Source organism: Strongylocentrotus purpuratus, unplaced genomic scaffold (assembly GCF_000002235.5).
Source record: "Strongylocentrotus purpuratus isolate Spur 01 unplaced genomic scaffold, Spur_5.0 spur5_scaffold_16, whole genome shotgun sequence".
NCBI classification, from domain to species: Eukaryota; Metazoa; Echinodermata; class Echinoidea; order Camarodonta; family Strongylocentrotidae; genus Strongylocentrotus; species Strongylocentrotus purpuratus.
The window spans coordinates 26,809,769-26,827,028 of NW_022145601.1; the positions used below are offsets into that span (position 1 = coordinate 26,809,769).

The 17,260-nt window shown below is 36.9% G+C and overlaps 1 protein-coding gene across 7 annotated transcripts in view; it reads right to left on the reverse strand.

The window, feature by feature from the left end:
• Positions 1-7,027: 7,027 nt before the first annotated feature.
• LOC100888090 (myosin-9) overlaps positions 7,028-17,260 on the reverse strand; it is a 52,163-nt gene continuing 41,930 nt past the window's right edge. For 6 of the 7 annotated variants that reach the window (XM_030987178.1, XM_030987181.1, XM_030987179.1 and 3 more), the window contains 7 exons: positions 16,694-16,851; positions 15,783-15,948; positions 14,116-14,288; positions 12,588-12,752; positions 11,751-11,931; positions 8,724-8,821; positions 7,028-7,854 (listed from right to left, as the gene is read on the reverse strand). In XM_030987178.1, coding sequence (XP_030843038.1) covers positions 7,767-7,854; positions 8,724-8,821; positions 11,751-11,931; positions 12,588-12,752; positions 14,116-14,288; positions 15,783-15,948; positions 16,694-16,851 — 1,029 coding nt within the window. In that variant the 3' untranslated portion in view covers positions 7,028-7,766. The remainder of the gene's footprint in view (positions 7,855-8,723; positions 8,822-11,750; positions 11,932-12,587; positions 12,753-14,115; positions 14,289-15,782; positions 15,949-16,693; positions 16,852-17,260) is intronic. The other variant, XM_030987177.1, reaches the window with a different exon arrangement.

The window sequence follows — 17,260 nt, forward strand, 5'->3', positions numbered from 1 at the left end:
AGAGAAAAATTACGATTTGTTGTATCATTCTCGACTCTTATTTCTTGTCTGAATTCAGTTCCCCCCCCCCCCTCCTGCGCAAAGCGCGTAAGCTTTGACCTTTCATAATTTAATGAAATTATTAGGGAAAGAAGACGATTCGTTGTACCATTCTCGACCCTTTTTCCTTGTCTGATTTGAGTTCCCCCACCCCCTCCCGCGCGAAGCGCGGAAGCCTTGACCTTTCATAGTTTAATGAAATTATTAGAGAAAGAAGACGATTCGTTGTTCCATTTTCGACTCTGGCTACGCGCCTGCTTTAAAGGGAAAATGGAACAATTATGATTGTGATAGCACACAATAATGTTAGTAGAAATGAAAAAGAACAAAAATTATTGCAACAACCATGGATAGATCACGGCCGGATGCGTGGGTCGAGTGTCATATCATAGTTTTGTGTTATTGGGCGAGGGGGCGTAGCGACCAAGCGAGATTTTACAATGTTGAATGCTGACATTGTGCACTCTAGGAAATCCCTAAGCCCAATATGTACGTTCTTTCCGCTATATATCTTTCTAGCTATATTTCCTTTTCCCCTCTCTCTGTGTTTCTTTTCTCTTCTTTCTTGTCTCTTTTCTTTTCTTTTCTCTTCTGCTTTCTTTTGTCTTTTCCTTTTTATTCCTCTTCTTTTTTCCCTCTTTTTTTCCTTCCATTTTTTTTGCGCCGCCAATAGGGGGGGGGGGGGCCGCGGCCGTTTCGGCCCCCCTGGATCCGCCACCAAGTATGCATGTGGTGTCCAGTGGCGTATCTGGCGCTTGTTCTCGTTTGGGGGGGGGGGGGGGCGAGAGGGGCTCAAAAACGTTTCTATTCCCCCTTGTTTTTTCTTCTTCCTCTTTATTTTCTTTCCCTTTCTCTTTTTTGCTGAGGGGAGGGGGCAAGGGCCTTTCGATCCAAACCTTTTTGGCGGGAAAATCGCAACTGACTTCCCCTTTCTTTAGTTTCCCCCATTTCTTTTCTTCTTCCTCTTCTTTCTTTCCTTTCTCTCCTCTTTACCTTTCCCTTCTTTTCCTTCTCTCTCTTTCTCTCTCCTTTTTTTTTTTTTTTTTTTTTTTTTGGGGGGGGGGGGCATTTGCCACCTCGCCCCCCGGATCCGCGCCTGGATGTACGGACGGTAAACGGTACGAAAATGACCGGTATAGGCAGGGGTGTCGCTAAAGGGGGAGGGTGTCGGGGTGCGACACCCCCCCCCCCCCACACACACACCTTTTTGAAAATGTGTGTTAATGTAAATATAAAGAAAAAAAGAAAGGTGACCTGCCGGTTTCATAAATGAGGTATCAAAATATGCTCATCTGTCCGTAATTAAATGCCTAAAACCCCCGAGCTTCCGGGGGCATGCAGACCCCACCAAAGGCCCTCAGACAGGCCCCTGGAAGCTCATCTGACCTTATTTTAATGCTTAAAACACCATAGCTTCCTTGACCCTCACCGGGGCTTTGCCCCTGGACCCCACGCCAATTTAAACAACATTGCCCAACTTTTTCACAGTGTATAGGCTAATGGTCTGGTCAAACTACGTTTATTTTCGATGCTAGGAAACTTTCAGGAGATCAAGTTTTTGGATAAATCAAGTCAGGTTAATCAATATGATTATTAGTATCCTGAGGCATGATAGTTCATGGAAAACTGAAATCTTGAAACTCTTCATTGGCTTCATTGAAATTGAAGAGCTTCTGTGTGCCTGGATCTGACTAAGGCTATATAATTTGTAGTTCCATAAGTCCTACTAAAAGTTACTTTCTACAAAAATATTATTTTCGTATAAACAATTACTAGTTTCTTAAAATAGCAAACTAAGTCCTTAAATGGCTATGATGATGGACATGCTTGTTCTACTTAATGTGTCAGTGGCGTATCCACGATAAGCTCTGTCGGGAGGGGGGGGGGGCAGATTGGTGGGGCGAGATTTCCCACGAGTGGGACAAATGATGATAGGACTACGCTGTAGCCATGGGGTGTCCTCTATCCAGTATGTCGCTTTCTCATTAACATTTAGTTTATTGCTTATGTCATTTTGACTTTTTCGGTATGACTTTTTCGGTATTATGAATAGCGACCCTCTCGTCGCATTATGAATAGCGACCCTCTTCTCGTGTTAAGAATAGCGACCCTTATGAGTAATGAACCTCTTCTTGTATTATGGATAGCGACCCTGATTTCATATTATGAATAGCGACCCTTATGAGTAACGAACCTTATTTTCTATTATGAATAGCGACCCTCATCTCACGTTATGAATAGCGGTCCTTATGATTAACGAACCTTATTTCTTTATGAATAGTGACCCTCTTTTACCATTATGAATAGCAGACCTGCAGGTATGGGAAGTTCCACATTATGAATAGCGGTCCTTATGAATAACGGTCCTTATGAACAGCGAATGGATCCCATTATACCAATGTCAGAAAATGGTGTATGTTCACTTTGAGGTTTCCCTTTGTAGGTACCCCTTTCCCCAGAAGTGCCCTTTTTTGTGGGTGCCCCCCCCCTCACTTAGGAAGCGCTATGCCGCCCCTGACTACAATAAAAACTCATAACCACTCATGCGTGACCTAGGACCTAGGTGCATCAATTTGAAAATACACATTGAATTTATGTTCATACATGATTGGGTTGAACAATCATTCAAGTTTATTAAATTCACATCATACATCGATCATCAGACTAAGTTTACAATATCTATCTTTATCCTCTACAAGAATACAAGCTGAAGCTGTTGTTATAAAACAACTGTAAATGTGTATGGTACAAGTATAAAATGTTTACAAAAGATAATACAATATGATTACAAAATAAGGTGATCTGTGATGTGCATCACAATATTGTTCATTCCTTTTCCTACTCCAGGTACCAATTAACGTGACCTGGGTCGAGTGTGGAGAATGTTGATTGCTGTCTTCCCAAAGGACATTAGTTCTGTGACAGGGAACCATCTACCTTATGATTCACAGTTGACAGATTCATCCAGTGGACCCCAACACCCCTAATTTCAATATGTGTCAAGTGAAAGTTGATTGAAATGTTTTTGAGAGTTGCTGTGGTCCAGTGGATAAACATCTAGACTGTGAACCACAAAGTATGGGGTTCGCGTCCCTGTTGCAGCACTAATAATGTCCTTTGACAAGACATTAATCTACATTTGCCCCACTCCACCCAGGTAAGGTAGCCAGGCCGAAATTAATTTTTGAACTCTTATTGTCACCACATACATATTTCTTGATAGAACAATGGGTGATTGCAAAATTAAAGTCTGTTCATGTCTTATTTAGTCTGTCACATACATGTGATATTGGCAGCTGTGCTTACGCCAGGGTGCTAGAGTGATCCGTGGCAGACCTGCGCGCTATACAATATCTATTATCATTACCATTATTACTATTATCATTATTATTATTATTATTATCATTATCATTATTATTATTTTTGTTTAAATAATCATATTATTATCATTAATAGTGGAGTCTTGTATAGCAATTTTGCCACTCCTGAAACTCCATTATTATTACCCTGGCTTTCGCACAGCTGTCATTAGTATACATTATTACTATTGCCATTATTGTTAACTTAAGTGTCACGATTTGATAACAACTTTCTTTAATAGTACCAAAATACATAAACTTCTATCCTATAAATTCTGAAAGATTGTAGTATAACATATTCACTTTTCTCATAAAAAATATTTTATATTTCAGCTCTGTAAATAATTTTTTAAAATAAAATACATGTAGTTTAAGAAATGATACATTTAGACGTTCATCCCACTAATGCTTGTTTGCAGCATTCCTAAACAAGGAATATGTCAAGCCTTTACATATTTAGTACAGTCATATAGTGAAAAAATAGGCATTAACCTCCCACTAATTGCTACATAAAAAATGAATTGTTATAGTATCATAAATATGCACTGAATAACATTTACAAAGTACTAAGGAATCCAAGGGGTGGAAAGTGTTGTAAAGTACTTACAGGAACATAAAACTCAACAAACATTAGCTAATAATCCTATTCAAACATTTTCAGCCAGTTAAACAAAACCTTAAAATTACTTGCATTTCATTATTTAGCAAGGACAACAGTATTTCCAAAATGTGCAATAGGGTCACCATTTTGATTAATATAGTGATGTCAGAGGAGTATTTAATTGTGAGGTACCAACTGACCTGTATTTTAGCTACAATTTAGGACACATATGCCTGTCAAATGCAGGTTTCGATAGACCATAATAATAATAATTACAGTGCTTATATAGCGCCTAACACTTACTTTGTCAGAAGTCTCTAAGCGCTCTACAATAATGCAGCATAATGATAATGCATTCAGATAAATGGATATTCTTTCACCATATATGGTGACAAGATTCAGCTGTTTGGAGCTATTGATCAGTTTCTTTTGTTAAGCAATATTTGGCATACATAGGTTGTTACTCGGTAAGACAAAGCTCCATAGCCAATCATTACCATAAGTATCACCATATCTATCCTAAGCAGTTCAATGGGTATGATAATTGATTGGAGAATAGCTAGAAAGGAAACTGCAAACTTTATTTTTCTTTCTAACTAAACCAATAGGAGTAATTTCAAGCTACATGTAGTTTTAACTAACCGACAATTTTGAATAAGACTATCAGCTAATGTTTGTTAAGTTTCATTTTCCTTTAAAATCTGTGATAATTATTTTCCATATTTCATAAGCTTTAACAGAGCCAACTATACATATAGATTGGTCAACTCTGCATCAGTTGGACACACTCAAATGCACATGCTTTGTTGTATGCTTGCCTAACAAAGCAGTATTTTCCATGGCGCAACTTCCACAAACTTTGTTTATACAGCTCTGAGCAATAACTTACATGGACACCGGCCTCTTATGAATGCAAATAAATTAAGGTTTAAATACAGTAGCGATGTAACATGTACTAAGTGGTAAAATAAATAAGGTTTCTAATTAAAGAAGAAAGAGAGAAACAGTGAGTTTATAGTGAGAGGGGAAGATAAAGAGAGAGAGAGAGAGAGAAAGAGAAGAAAATAAGAGGCAAGTGGGGCAAACTTAGTAGAGTAAAAATGTAGTACAAGGATTTAATTCTCCGGCAAAAGAGAACAAAAATATAATATGATGTACACAAATATAATAATCCATCTGGAATGCTCCCCAAGGAGAGGAGAATGTGCATACATTGTGTGAGGGATCTGTTAAATATGTTGACCAGGGTAATAATATATCTGTAAAGAGCTAAAAGACATCTTCAATGTATATATCAAGCCAGAATACTATTATCATTATATTATGCATCGACACATGATTGGAAAACAAAAAAAGCAACATATTATAAACATATAAACCATACATTTACCATATAATCCTTGCATGATATATAATTCTGCATTATTATACTATATTATAATTGCATAATTATACTATATAAATTGCATAATTATATTACTTCAAAATTGTCATTCACCTAATTCCCAATAGCACACTTTAATATTGTCTTGTTACTGCTATTGGCACAACAGTTCTTAAAAACTGGATATATCATGAATATGAATAATTAGATTGTCAATCAAACCAGCCAAAATAGTATGCATGCATATATATTCCCATTGCACACAAAAAAGATAAATGCAACTGGTTCCTGCCTCTGGTGATGTGTATGTTTATTGATGATTGATTTTATGACCTTTAACATCTGACCTCATGAACACAAACTCATTTAATCTTTTCATGCTCATTCATATTTTGACCAAATTTGGTTTGCATTTGTTTCACGCTTTTCAAGTTATTGTGGTAAAAGGCTATTTTCTGGTAGTTGTTGACAATTTGATGATCATGTGACCTTTGACCTCTTACATTAAAAATCTAATCGGTTCGTCTTTCTATGCTCATACATACATGTTCTTGATCACAGTCTGATTAAAATCTGCTGATCATAAAAGTATCGCAGTAGCGATAAGAGGAATGAATTTACGGACGAACGACAAGAAAACAGAAAACACAATGCCTCCAGCACCACCTTGGGCAGAGGACAAAAAACAAAAAACAAACAAACCTAAAACAATAACGATAAATTAAATCACAGAAACTACTATACTATACATATACTTTTTTCTCCATTGTTAGACATAAAAAAAAACTTTCAGGTACATGTACATTAAGCAGCATTATGTACATTAGCAGGTAATTATTTCAGCCTTGATGATGAACATACATGAGAGGGCAACCAAAGTTCATGCACATTAAACAAAATAAAAATATGATATTTTATCAATGATTTTTTGTAGTTCACATAAATTCAATAAGATAAATTACTACCAAATAGACAGCAAAATATTTACACTAAAAATGGGCGCAACTAGAAAAATTTATTGTCTAACGACAATCCAGCGATATCACAATCTCAAAATTCCCTGTCGAACCGGAATGAGCTACAAGTAAAGAATAAGTTATGCATGAGAGTTTACAAGTGATTTATGATAAAAAGCAATTCGTCAAAGGTAAGATAATTGCATAAATGTAAGGCAAAATTTCTTTCTATTTACAGTTTTGATTACATCGTCTTTTAAAATACAGATTTCCAGACCCTTGTTGGCAAGTTCATAATTTTGCAGAACGGACACAAAAGACTGAATCATTTGCCGATCTCTTGACTTTTTTAAATCATAATTTCGCAACCGATTACATAGGAAATTTTGTTAGTAGTTAATTTTATGTTTCTATTTCCATTGGTGGTATCAGATTTTTCAAAATCTTACCGATATTTACTAGAATGGAACTGTGTGCGAAGCAAGGTCATGAGCGAACTATGGTCACACCACCATAAAATAAGGATTAACAAGGTATGTTCCAATACCGTTTGGAATTTTAACTATGTAAAAAAAAAAGGTGACATGATAGGGTTAGGATTAATCGACCTTCAAAGAGTTTGACCAGCAAACCGTTAATGCATTCTCAAATATTTCTGTAAGATACCACCAATGCATTCTCCAATATATGTGTCCAAAGAGATTCAGCTGTTTTCTGAGTGTAAGACAGCGACAAATTATTCTTGTGCACATGATTTGTAATATTCACACTTGTTACTAAACCCTAGCAGAGCCGACAGCTTCACAAATATAGACATGTAAATGTATCACCAGTTATTAAAAGTGTTGTCAGACAATCAAGACGCTTCTTTCATTGATCATCTGCATATAAACCAAGTGCTCTGACAAAGAATTTCATATACATATCATGAACCAATTTTAGATTTCAAGACCAAAAAAGCACACTATTGGATACATTTAATTTTGATCCGTGTAAACCATCTTTGGCACTGAACGGGTTAAGAGCTCATAACTATATTTTTTCTATTACAGTTGATTTTCATCCTAGGGGGCTAAATAGCAGTTTCCAGCACTGCCTGACATCAATTAATCTATGATTGTTCAGATGCAACATACAGGTACATATATCATTGTTTGTAGTCCATCTTGAAGTACATTTTCTTGTTCCATGGAAATACATGTACTGTTATAGTTCTTGGCAAGTCTGTCTATGCTGTGACTGGCCACTCAACTGCTCATTACTGACCTCTTACTGCTGTCAATCATTATATAGTCATCTCATTTCCCATTCGGTGGACAATAGGTTAAGTAAGGGCCCTTGTCGAGGTTAACCAGTAGGTTTAGCGACTATAGCGTTAACATGTTTCCCCCGTTACTGAGCAGGTCGAGAAGCACTTGGGCTCTGTATTAATGGACGTCTGATCCATTGGTCAGATTAGTCTTGGATAGGAGACCATCATGATGACCATTCGCAAGATCCACTGATGACCTGCTGCTGTTGAAGAAAGAAACATGGCAGATATTCTAGAATGAAACCCTTTAACAGAAAGTAAACAAATTCATTCCTCTACCTCAAAACTATAATTCTAGGTTATTAATTCATAAAAGAAATCTAGAAGAGAACCCAAATCAATCAAGCTTCCTACCCTTCCCCACTCAGAAAAAAAAAAAATTGGCTATAATTTTTTGCCCTTAGACTAAATTTTCATTACAACTGCCTTGCTGCTCTAGCTAACAGAGTATGTGCATCATTAGAGACCAAGAGCTGTTTTATATTCCAATTTTTAAATTTACTTTATTAAGAGTGTCACACATTATGAAACATGCACAAGCATCACAAGAAGCAAGAAATGAATTCATGTGCTGTGCAGATTATACATTATTGAATGGAAAACTCAATATAAAATAAAATTTTCAGATAGAAATTAAACACTTAAAACTGGCATCATACATTTTACATGTACATATATAGATACATTCCCATCCTTTCCCTTAAATATTAACATTGTTTTTCAGCAATAAATAACACATGAATTGTACATTGCATATGTATGGATAAGTTCATAAAATTGTCTTCTAAATTATTTAACATTGGAAACGTCGAGCCCCTCCTACCTCCCATCCTCTCCTCACTACAACCCATACCGGTGCTATAGTTCTCTTAAGAACTATAAGCTCAAGAGAGATTACACTGGTCCTTCTAGGACTACCGCAGTCTTTTTCAGGACTCCCCAATCCTCCGTCTCTCACATGGTGCAACCGTAAACCTACTATACCAACAATGTCTATCCATAATTGTTTGTATTTTGTTGCCATTATAATAATTTGTCATGTATATCTTTTTGAGGGTAAAGTGTTACTTACCTGACTGAGTTACCCATGCCACTGCTAAGAGATGTCTTGATGGATGGCTGAGGGTAGCCACCATAGCTAGGTACCCCACCTATTGAGCGGTTGATCTCCTGCATGAAGCAAATATGGATGGGAATTATGAGAAGACTCCTTTATATCAGACAAAGCTACTTATATCTACAGCAAATTTGATATAAAGGTAAGAGTTTGTGTATAAAAGATACTAGGCAAATACAAGTATTGTCTCGCCTGCACCTCGTAATGCAGGTGAGAAAGCAATACACATACATGTACATGTACGACAACTATGCCATTTCAGGCTTTCAACAGTTTAGGCAGTGAATTTTGGTTCTGGCTGTTTACACTACCGGTAAGCACAATCTTGCATAGACTTTATATTCCTGGACAATGAGAAAACTGAATGCTGTTAATAATATCTCAAACTTTACTCTTAGTGAGGAAACAAAAAAAAGTACTGAAACATGGAACACGTCAGGGATGCCTTCTGTCTCCTCTTCTCTTCTGCCGTGACCCCAAATCTTCTTGTGATTGTTCATTCCTCATATATAAGTAAAGGTGAATATGAGGTTTGATGAAACTGTAGTGGATCATCTTTGAGATATTTATCTAAGATAGCCTTGTACTTTTGACCTCGTCATCAAAAGGTACATACAGGTTAAATGGAGATATTAACACCAACCTACACATTTAGTTTTGTTCTTTGTAGTGTTTGCTCACACTTGAAGCATGCATGTATTTTACATTAACATCTCATTCTGTTTTGAGCCACAGAGATAGTCGGCCCAAATCCCTGTATTTGCGTCATAGGTCAGGTCCCTTAGACCCATCCGATGTGAATGTGAATGTGAATGTGAATGTGAATGTGAATGTGAAGGTTGATGTGAATGTGAATGTGAATGTGAATGTGAATGTGAATGTGAATGTTGATGCAAAGGCATCATTATTGGTTCTTCAGATTGGTTCTTCAGATTCACATACAAACTGTTACTGGTACATAGGTTTAAGCCCTTCTGATTCTCATCAGATGATAAGTTCAGTCTGACTTTGAAATAAATGATTTATAAACTAGAAATTTAATTTGTCATGGGGACGAATTAGGTGGTCTGTCTTCAATTCCTATGTTCATGCTCATCTTTTATTCAATATTTACTATATTGAAAAAGGAAGAAGTTATATAGACATGTAAACAATGATGATCATGATCATGATCATGATGATGATGATCTTGATAGTAATGGTGATGACGATGATGGTGATCATGGTGATATTGATGATCATTATCAACAGACCATTGATGACATCTGATTGAAAAAATGAGGAGACATTTAGATAGCGTATAGTCTCAGCTACAACATACTCAAAAATCAACAAAAATCAAGCTGAAATAACGGCGATATTGCTCGCAAAAGACATGAATGTAGAATCCAGATTTGAGAAAAAGTCATCTCCCTTAAGGATTACACGCAAAAAGTAATGGATCAAGTGATAATAGGGTAATAATAAAGTAAATATGGTTGCTTTTTACATTATTTGCGATTCTGCGTGTTTTAATATTCAAAGGAGATGGTACAGTGAAAGGTCAAAAAGAAAAAAAAAAGTGAAGAAAAAAAATTGTTGGAGACGCCCAGACTCGAACCAGGGACCTCGAGGTCGGAAGTCAAGTGCGTTACCGATATACCAAAACATTTCCCATAGAGATTACACGTAAACGGAAAATGGAATTATCAAATCCCACTTTGCAATTGAAATATGAGCATGATCCCGGCATCTGATCGAAAAATAAAGGGCACACTTATGATAGCTTATTGTCTCAGCTACAACATACCCAAAGTTCAGAGAAAACGAAGCTAAAACGACGGAGATATTGTTCGCAAAAGACAGCATGTAGAATCCAGTTTTGAGAAAAAGTCATGTCCCATAGAGAATACACGCAAAATGTGAAAAATTGACATGCCACCTTTAATCGCAAAAATACGCCATGATACTTTTGCCAAAATAAAATATTGTGGTGACTGCATTTGTAGAGAATTGTCTAAGGTAGATCATATCAAAATTTGGAAGAAAATCGATCAATATTTACAGAGATACAGTCAATTTTCAAGAAATATGCTGACGTCATAATATGCAAATTGAAATTTTGAGTTGGGAGGCCATTATGATGACGTCATGAGTTAATTGAGGGTCAAATGAGACATGAAATCATATCTCCAATTCATACTCTATCAAAATATGGAAAAAAAATTGGGTTCACCTTCCATCCTAAAGCGCTAAAAAGGATTTTGTATAGGCATGTTTTTGCCCATGTATGCTATGTATTACTAGAGCTCGCACGCACGGAAATTATCTTACACGGACGCTCATTCCGTTATTAATGGTCAGAAAAAGGTGAACAAGGTATCAAAATGCTTGAAAAAATGCGCCAAATATGATGACAGAGAAAAATTGGCGATTTTATGTTGAAAAATACCAGTACGCGCGAAAACGCGCGCATGCGCGTTTTTTTGCAAAATGCTTAAAATGGCCTGAAACGTATGCAAAATTAATTTGATATGATTTTGAGCATTTTGAAATTTTGCGCGCGCACTTACGCGCGGACGTACGCATGCGCGCGCGTTTTTTGACCTGAAATTGACCGGACTGATATTGACCTTGATCCTGATAAATATGAATAAGAAATGCCTTTCCGTTATGAGATATGATCATGAGTTGAAAGTGCCAAAAGTGCCACAAAATGGCGCCTGGATGACGTCATGAAGACTTGATGACCTTGAAAATGTTCCTCTCACGTCTTATGGCAATGACCTATGACTGTGCCAAAAGTGAACGAAATTGACTGAACTGATCTTGAGTTATCCTGCTAACAAAAAAGTGTGCAAATAAATAAAAATAAAGAATAATAATAAAAATAATAATAAAGAAAGAAAATTCTGACGAAAACAATAGGTGATCTGTCATCGACAGACCACCTAATAAACATAAAATGAGAGAAATGGTAAGACACTAAAAAGCTGAACCTACATCCTTCTGCTTCTCCAGCCTGTACTCTCTGACCAGCTTCTCTAGGGCCATCCTCTGCTTGGACAGTGTATCAATGCGCTCCTGAAGCATACCATTCTCTCTCTCTAGGAACTTGATCCTATAATCCTGGGTACCGATTCCATGGCTCTGGTCTCTTACCATCTCTTCCAACTCAGTGAACCTGCAAGGATAGGACAGGTACACAGACAAGGTCATGCAAATTAACAATAGCAATAACAACGACAATGACAGTTACAATAGCAATAGCAATAATAATAATAATAAATAATATGGATATTTATATAGCGCCGGTATCCACCAGCCTCTGACGCTCATGGCTCTGTACATATTACAATCACAAACATATCACTTTCGTAACTAAAATGAAAGTAAACTAAAACAACACAAATTATTACGCTACATTGAAATGATTAAATAGCACTGTTTAGAAAGAGATGGGTTTTTAGAGCAACTTTGAAGTCATGAAGGGCAGTTAAATTATGAATACTAAGTGGCAGCTTATTCCAAAGGGACGGACCAGAATGAGAAAAGGCTCTATCCCCCCCCCCCAAGAACTGCGCGTCAATGTACTTGAAAATGACAACTGAAATGATGATGACCCGTCTGCGACAATCCCTGCAGGATCTAACATATCAAGAATCATGTGGAAAGGTATTGGGAGATACAATAGACTTTGAGTGCAGGCAGGCAGGGCCCTCGGACCATGGACCATCCATTTACCACTGTGACATGCTGACAGAAACATGCTTTGGAAGGGACCTGGCTAGATATTGGGAAGTAGTTAACAGGAAATGATGATGATGGTAGATGACTTACTTGGTTAGATGTTCCCTGTGTTCTGCAAGTAAGGTTTGGTGTTTATTGTCCATAGTAGAGTGGGAATGGTTTGTCGCTGCCAGTTCAGATCTTGCTGCTTTCAATTCTTCCTGTAACTTCATCAGACTATCACCCAGCATGCCTTTCTGCTTGGCAAACAAATCCCTACAAATCAGAAAGAAGAAATGGGCTCCACAATAATAAAATTAACAAAATTATGAAATTTCACAAGAAAAATAAATTCCATGAATCTTTTTGTAGTTCTATATTAATTTGTACTGAAAAAGTACAAAACATAGCAAATGTACATACATCTGTACAAATTGAATAAGTACTTTTCATCTGGAATAAAATTCCTTCATTTAACATCACTTCGCCTGGTGAATTGCTGTTTGGTCTACAACCACTTCATTTACTACCCAACTGGTCTATTCCCATTTGGTCTACACTAGACCGTCTACTACCCAACTGGTCTATTCCCATTTGGTCTACACTAGACCGTCTACTACCCAACTGGTCTATTCCCATTTGGTCTACACTAGACCGTCTACTACCCAACTGGTCTATTCCCATATGGTCTACACTAGACCGTCTACTACCCAACTGGTCTATTCCCATATGGTCTACACTAGACCGTCTACTACCCAACTGGTCTATTCCCATATGGTCTACACTAGACCGTCTACTACCCAACTGGTCTATTCCCATATGGTCTACACTAGACCGTCTACTACCCAACTGGTCTATTCCCATATGGTCTACACTAGACCGTCTACTACCCAACTGGTCTATTCCCATTTGGTCTACACTAGACCGTCTACTACCCAACTGGTCTATTCCCATTTGGTCTACACTAGACCGTCTACTACCCAACTGGTCTATTCCCATATGGTCTACACTAGACCGTCTACTACCCAACTAGTCTATTCCCATATGGTCTACACTAGACCGTCTACTACCCATGTGGTCTATTAATCCCCTACTGATCATTTGGTCTAATTTCCGTTTGGTCTATAATCTCCATTAAGTCTACTACCCATTTGGTCTATTGTTCATTTAGTCTGTTTCCCAGTTTGTCTAATGCCCATTTTGTCTACTATCCACATGGTCTAATAATCATGGAATCATAAGTAATTATAATCATCACATTATTATGAAACCTTGTGCACAGTAGACGAAATGGGCATTGGACAAACTGGGAAATAGACCGTCTGAAACCAAAGGGCTTCACCTCACCTAATTGTAACAAAATATAAACATCCTGATATTCTTACTTAAAGTGAACATTTACAGACTTTTTTTGCTTTTGAAGTAGTGCTCCATTAATTTGATGAATGCAAAGTATCATTATCCTGCTTTTCTAAACACAAGTTCGTCTATATAACTAGCCTTTACACTTTGATCTTTGTATTGCTCTTAATTGTTGGTACAGTACAGTACAAAGCCTAAGGGCCTCTCTTCTTTCTGCTATTCCTGAGACCACTTTCAGGTTGTCACATTTACTTGTCCAAAATACATATTATGTTACCTTGCTTGTTGCATCTTAATCTTGGTATTGTTTTTGTGGTCCTGGTACTTTCGTATCTGAGCATCTAGCTGGGCTGAGATACGGGCTAGTTCTTGGCTCAGGTTATCCCTCTCTGCTTGGAGGTTGCCAACTTGCTGAAGCAGCGATGATCTGCTCTGCTCTGACATGTTATGCTGCAAAGAAGTAACAGGGCTGTTCTTTATAAAGTGAAACAAATTGGTCACGAATGTGAATACCCTTCTTCTGATGGTGGTAACATTACTATCTATACATCCAAATTGAGAGATTTCTGCTACAAGATATAAAGTACTGACAAATTACACAGAATTTTTTTTAGGATTTTGGTCACATGTGACTGAGAATGGCCAAACATTAATTTCTTGTCTTAATTTGGGAAGTGATGCCAATCTATCAAAGAATATTACAGAACAGTTAGGGGAAGAAAATCAAATCAATTCTATTCATGTTTTGAAATTCGGATGTCAAATTGAAAAGAAGACGTCAAAGGAAATTTGAAAAAACATGTAAAAACAAAAAGAGTAGAAATCATTCCACAATTCCAGTTTCTTATTTCACTTCTGCCCTTAACTGTTAAGGAGATGGATGGAACTATTCTTGAAATATCATGATGAACACAAAAAGCCTATAATTACATGTCAACTATAATCTTTGACCTTTGATCGGATCGTCTTCCTATGGTGATACATATTGTCACCAGGTTTGAAGTTCATGAACCTCAGGTGGTTCTTGAGATTACGCAATAACTTTTGTATGAACTGTCACATAAAATTTAAACTGGTGTATAAAAACTGAAAGGTGTAAAAAGTGAAATTCTACATATCTTTCTTTAATACCAACACAAACCAAGTTTTAGGTTTGTACAAAGTGAATAATGCGCAATGTATACCCTTGTCTCATATGTAGAAATCAGTGCACCTATTTAGAATAACTAGATACAGCTTCAATGGTCATGGTTGAGGCCAGTTTACAAACATAAACAATTCAGGTCTATTACTATCATCATTACATGTACCTTATCATTGACACTCCTACTAGTATCTTCAGCATGATAGAGTTTGGATTGGATTCCTATGAGCTGATCCTTCAGGTCCTGGTTCTCTTACCTTATCATTGACACTCCTACTAGTATCTTCTGCATGATAGAGTTTGGATTGGATTCCTATGAGCTGATCTTTCAGGTCCTGGTTCTCTTACCTTATCATTGACACTCCTACTAGTATCTTCTGCATGATAGAGTTTGGATTGGATTCCTATGAGCTGATCTTTCAGGTCCTGGTTCTCTTACCTTATCATTGACACTCCTACTAGTATCTTCTGCATGATAGAGTTTGGATTGGATTCCTATAAGCTGATCTTTCAGGTCCTGGTTCTCTTACCTTATCATTGACACTCCTACTAGTATCCTCTGCATGATAGAGTTTGGATTGGATTCCTATAAGCTGATCTTTCAGGTCCTGGTTCTCTTACCTTATCATTGACACTCCTACTAGTATCTTCTGCATGATAGAGTTTGGATTGGATTCCTATAAGCTGATCTTTCAGGTCCTGGTTCTCTTACCTTATCATTGACACTCCTACTATCTTCTGCCTGATAGAGTTTGGATTGGATTCCTATGAGCTGATCTTTCAGGTCCTGGTTCTCTTACCTTATCATTGACACTCCTACTAGTATCCTCTGCATGATAGAGTTTGGATTGGATTCCTATGAGCTGATCTTTCAGGTCCTGGTTCTCTTTCCTTAGCTGGTCTTCTATGTCTCTGGATGCCTTGCACTGCTGGCGTAAATCATCTATCTGCTGAGTCATCACAGATCTAAGTAAAATGAGGATCATTACCCAATATCATTAGAACAGTCAATTTCATCTTTTGATCTCCATATGGAACAATCATGGGAGTGATGGATGATGGAGATAAGGAAATACTATGATAGTGGTGTCTACTTCGGTGTCAACTCTTTGTTATGGTCATCGCTCTTTTTGGAAAAAACTACTGACTAACTGACTGTTAACCAATCAAAACTTATTAGACATATTTGTGGCTACACCCAGTAAATAAGAAAAATTCAAAACTTGTGTTAAGAGACATTTATTCAAAATTGTTTTTGATGACTCTGTTCACATTAATGTATATGTAATTTGTAGGTTTATTTGGATTTTCTTTTTGTTTTGTTTAATATGTAATTGTTTATCAAATCATTGTATTTTGTTTGTTATAGCGCTTAGAGACTTTGATGGTAAGCGCTTTATAAGCACCGTTTTTATCATCATTATTATGATAGGGATATAGGATGATGGTAGTGGTGGTAGTAGTAATGATATACCATCATTGTTTATCCCTATCTCCATCATCCATAATTACCTAGCTCTGTCCAATATCATTGGCAATACATGTAGCCCTCACTCTGTCATCACAATTAATCACCATTGGTCATTACAAATAATCATAATCATTTGTCACAAATAAATGTACAATTCTCATCACTGCCAGAGGGATGCATATCATCAAACATCATCACTACATTTCGTAAGCTAAATTTGTATGTAAAGTACTGACTTACCTTTGTAACTTATCATCTTGGATCTGTGATTTCAGTCTTACAGCCTCATCATGTCTGTCCTGGAGTTGCACCTTGAGTGCGCCAAAGTCTTTAAGATGCACTTCAGTAGCTTGCAGTCTTAGTGATGTTTGGTCCAGTTCGGTTTGGAGCTCTGGAATCTGAAGAAAGCGAGTATTGAGATGGTCAGGTACTGATTCAGAGGAACACTTGAACCTTATAAATACTCACAGTATGCTCTTACCCACCTTATACACATTGACCACATTTTACATCTTATGTTTTTAATTTTCAAACATTGACAGGAATGTTGACTAGGGTTCAAATTTCAAGAAAAAGTAGTGGCCGAGCATAAACTTCTTTGTTTACTGGTAATTGGTAGAAACTAGGCATCAAGTATAGAAACTTAGAAAGAGTGAATTTCCACAATCAATTATCAATTTCAAATTGGAGTTTCCAGGTCAATGTGACAGTAATTTTGTTTATTCTTCCTTTCATTTTCTAATGCTTATTATAGAAACATCTCATCATAAAAAAATTGGCAATTTAAACAATTTTCAACATTGCTAA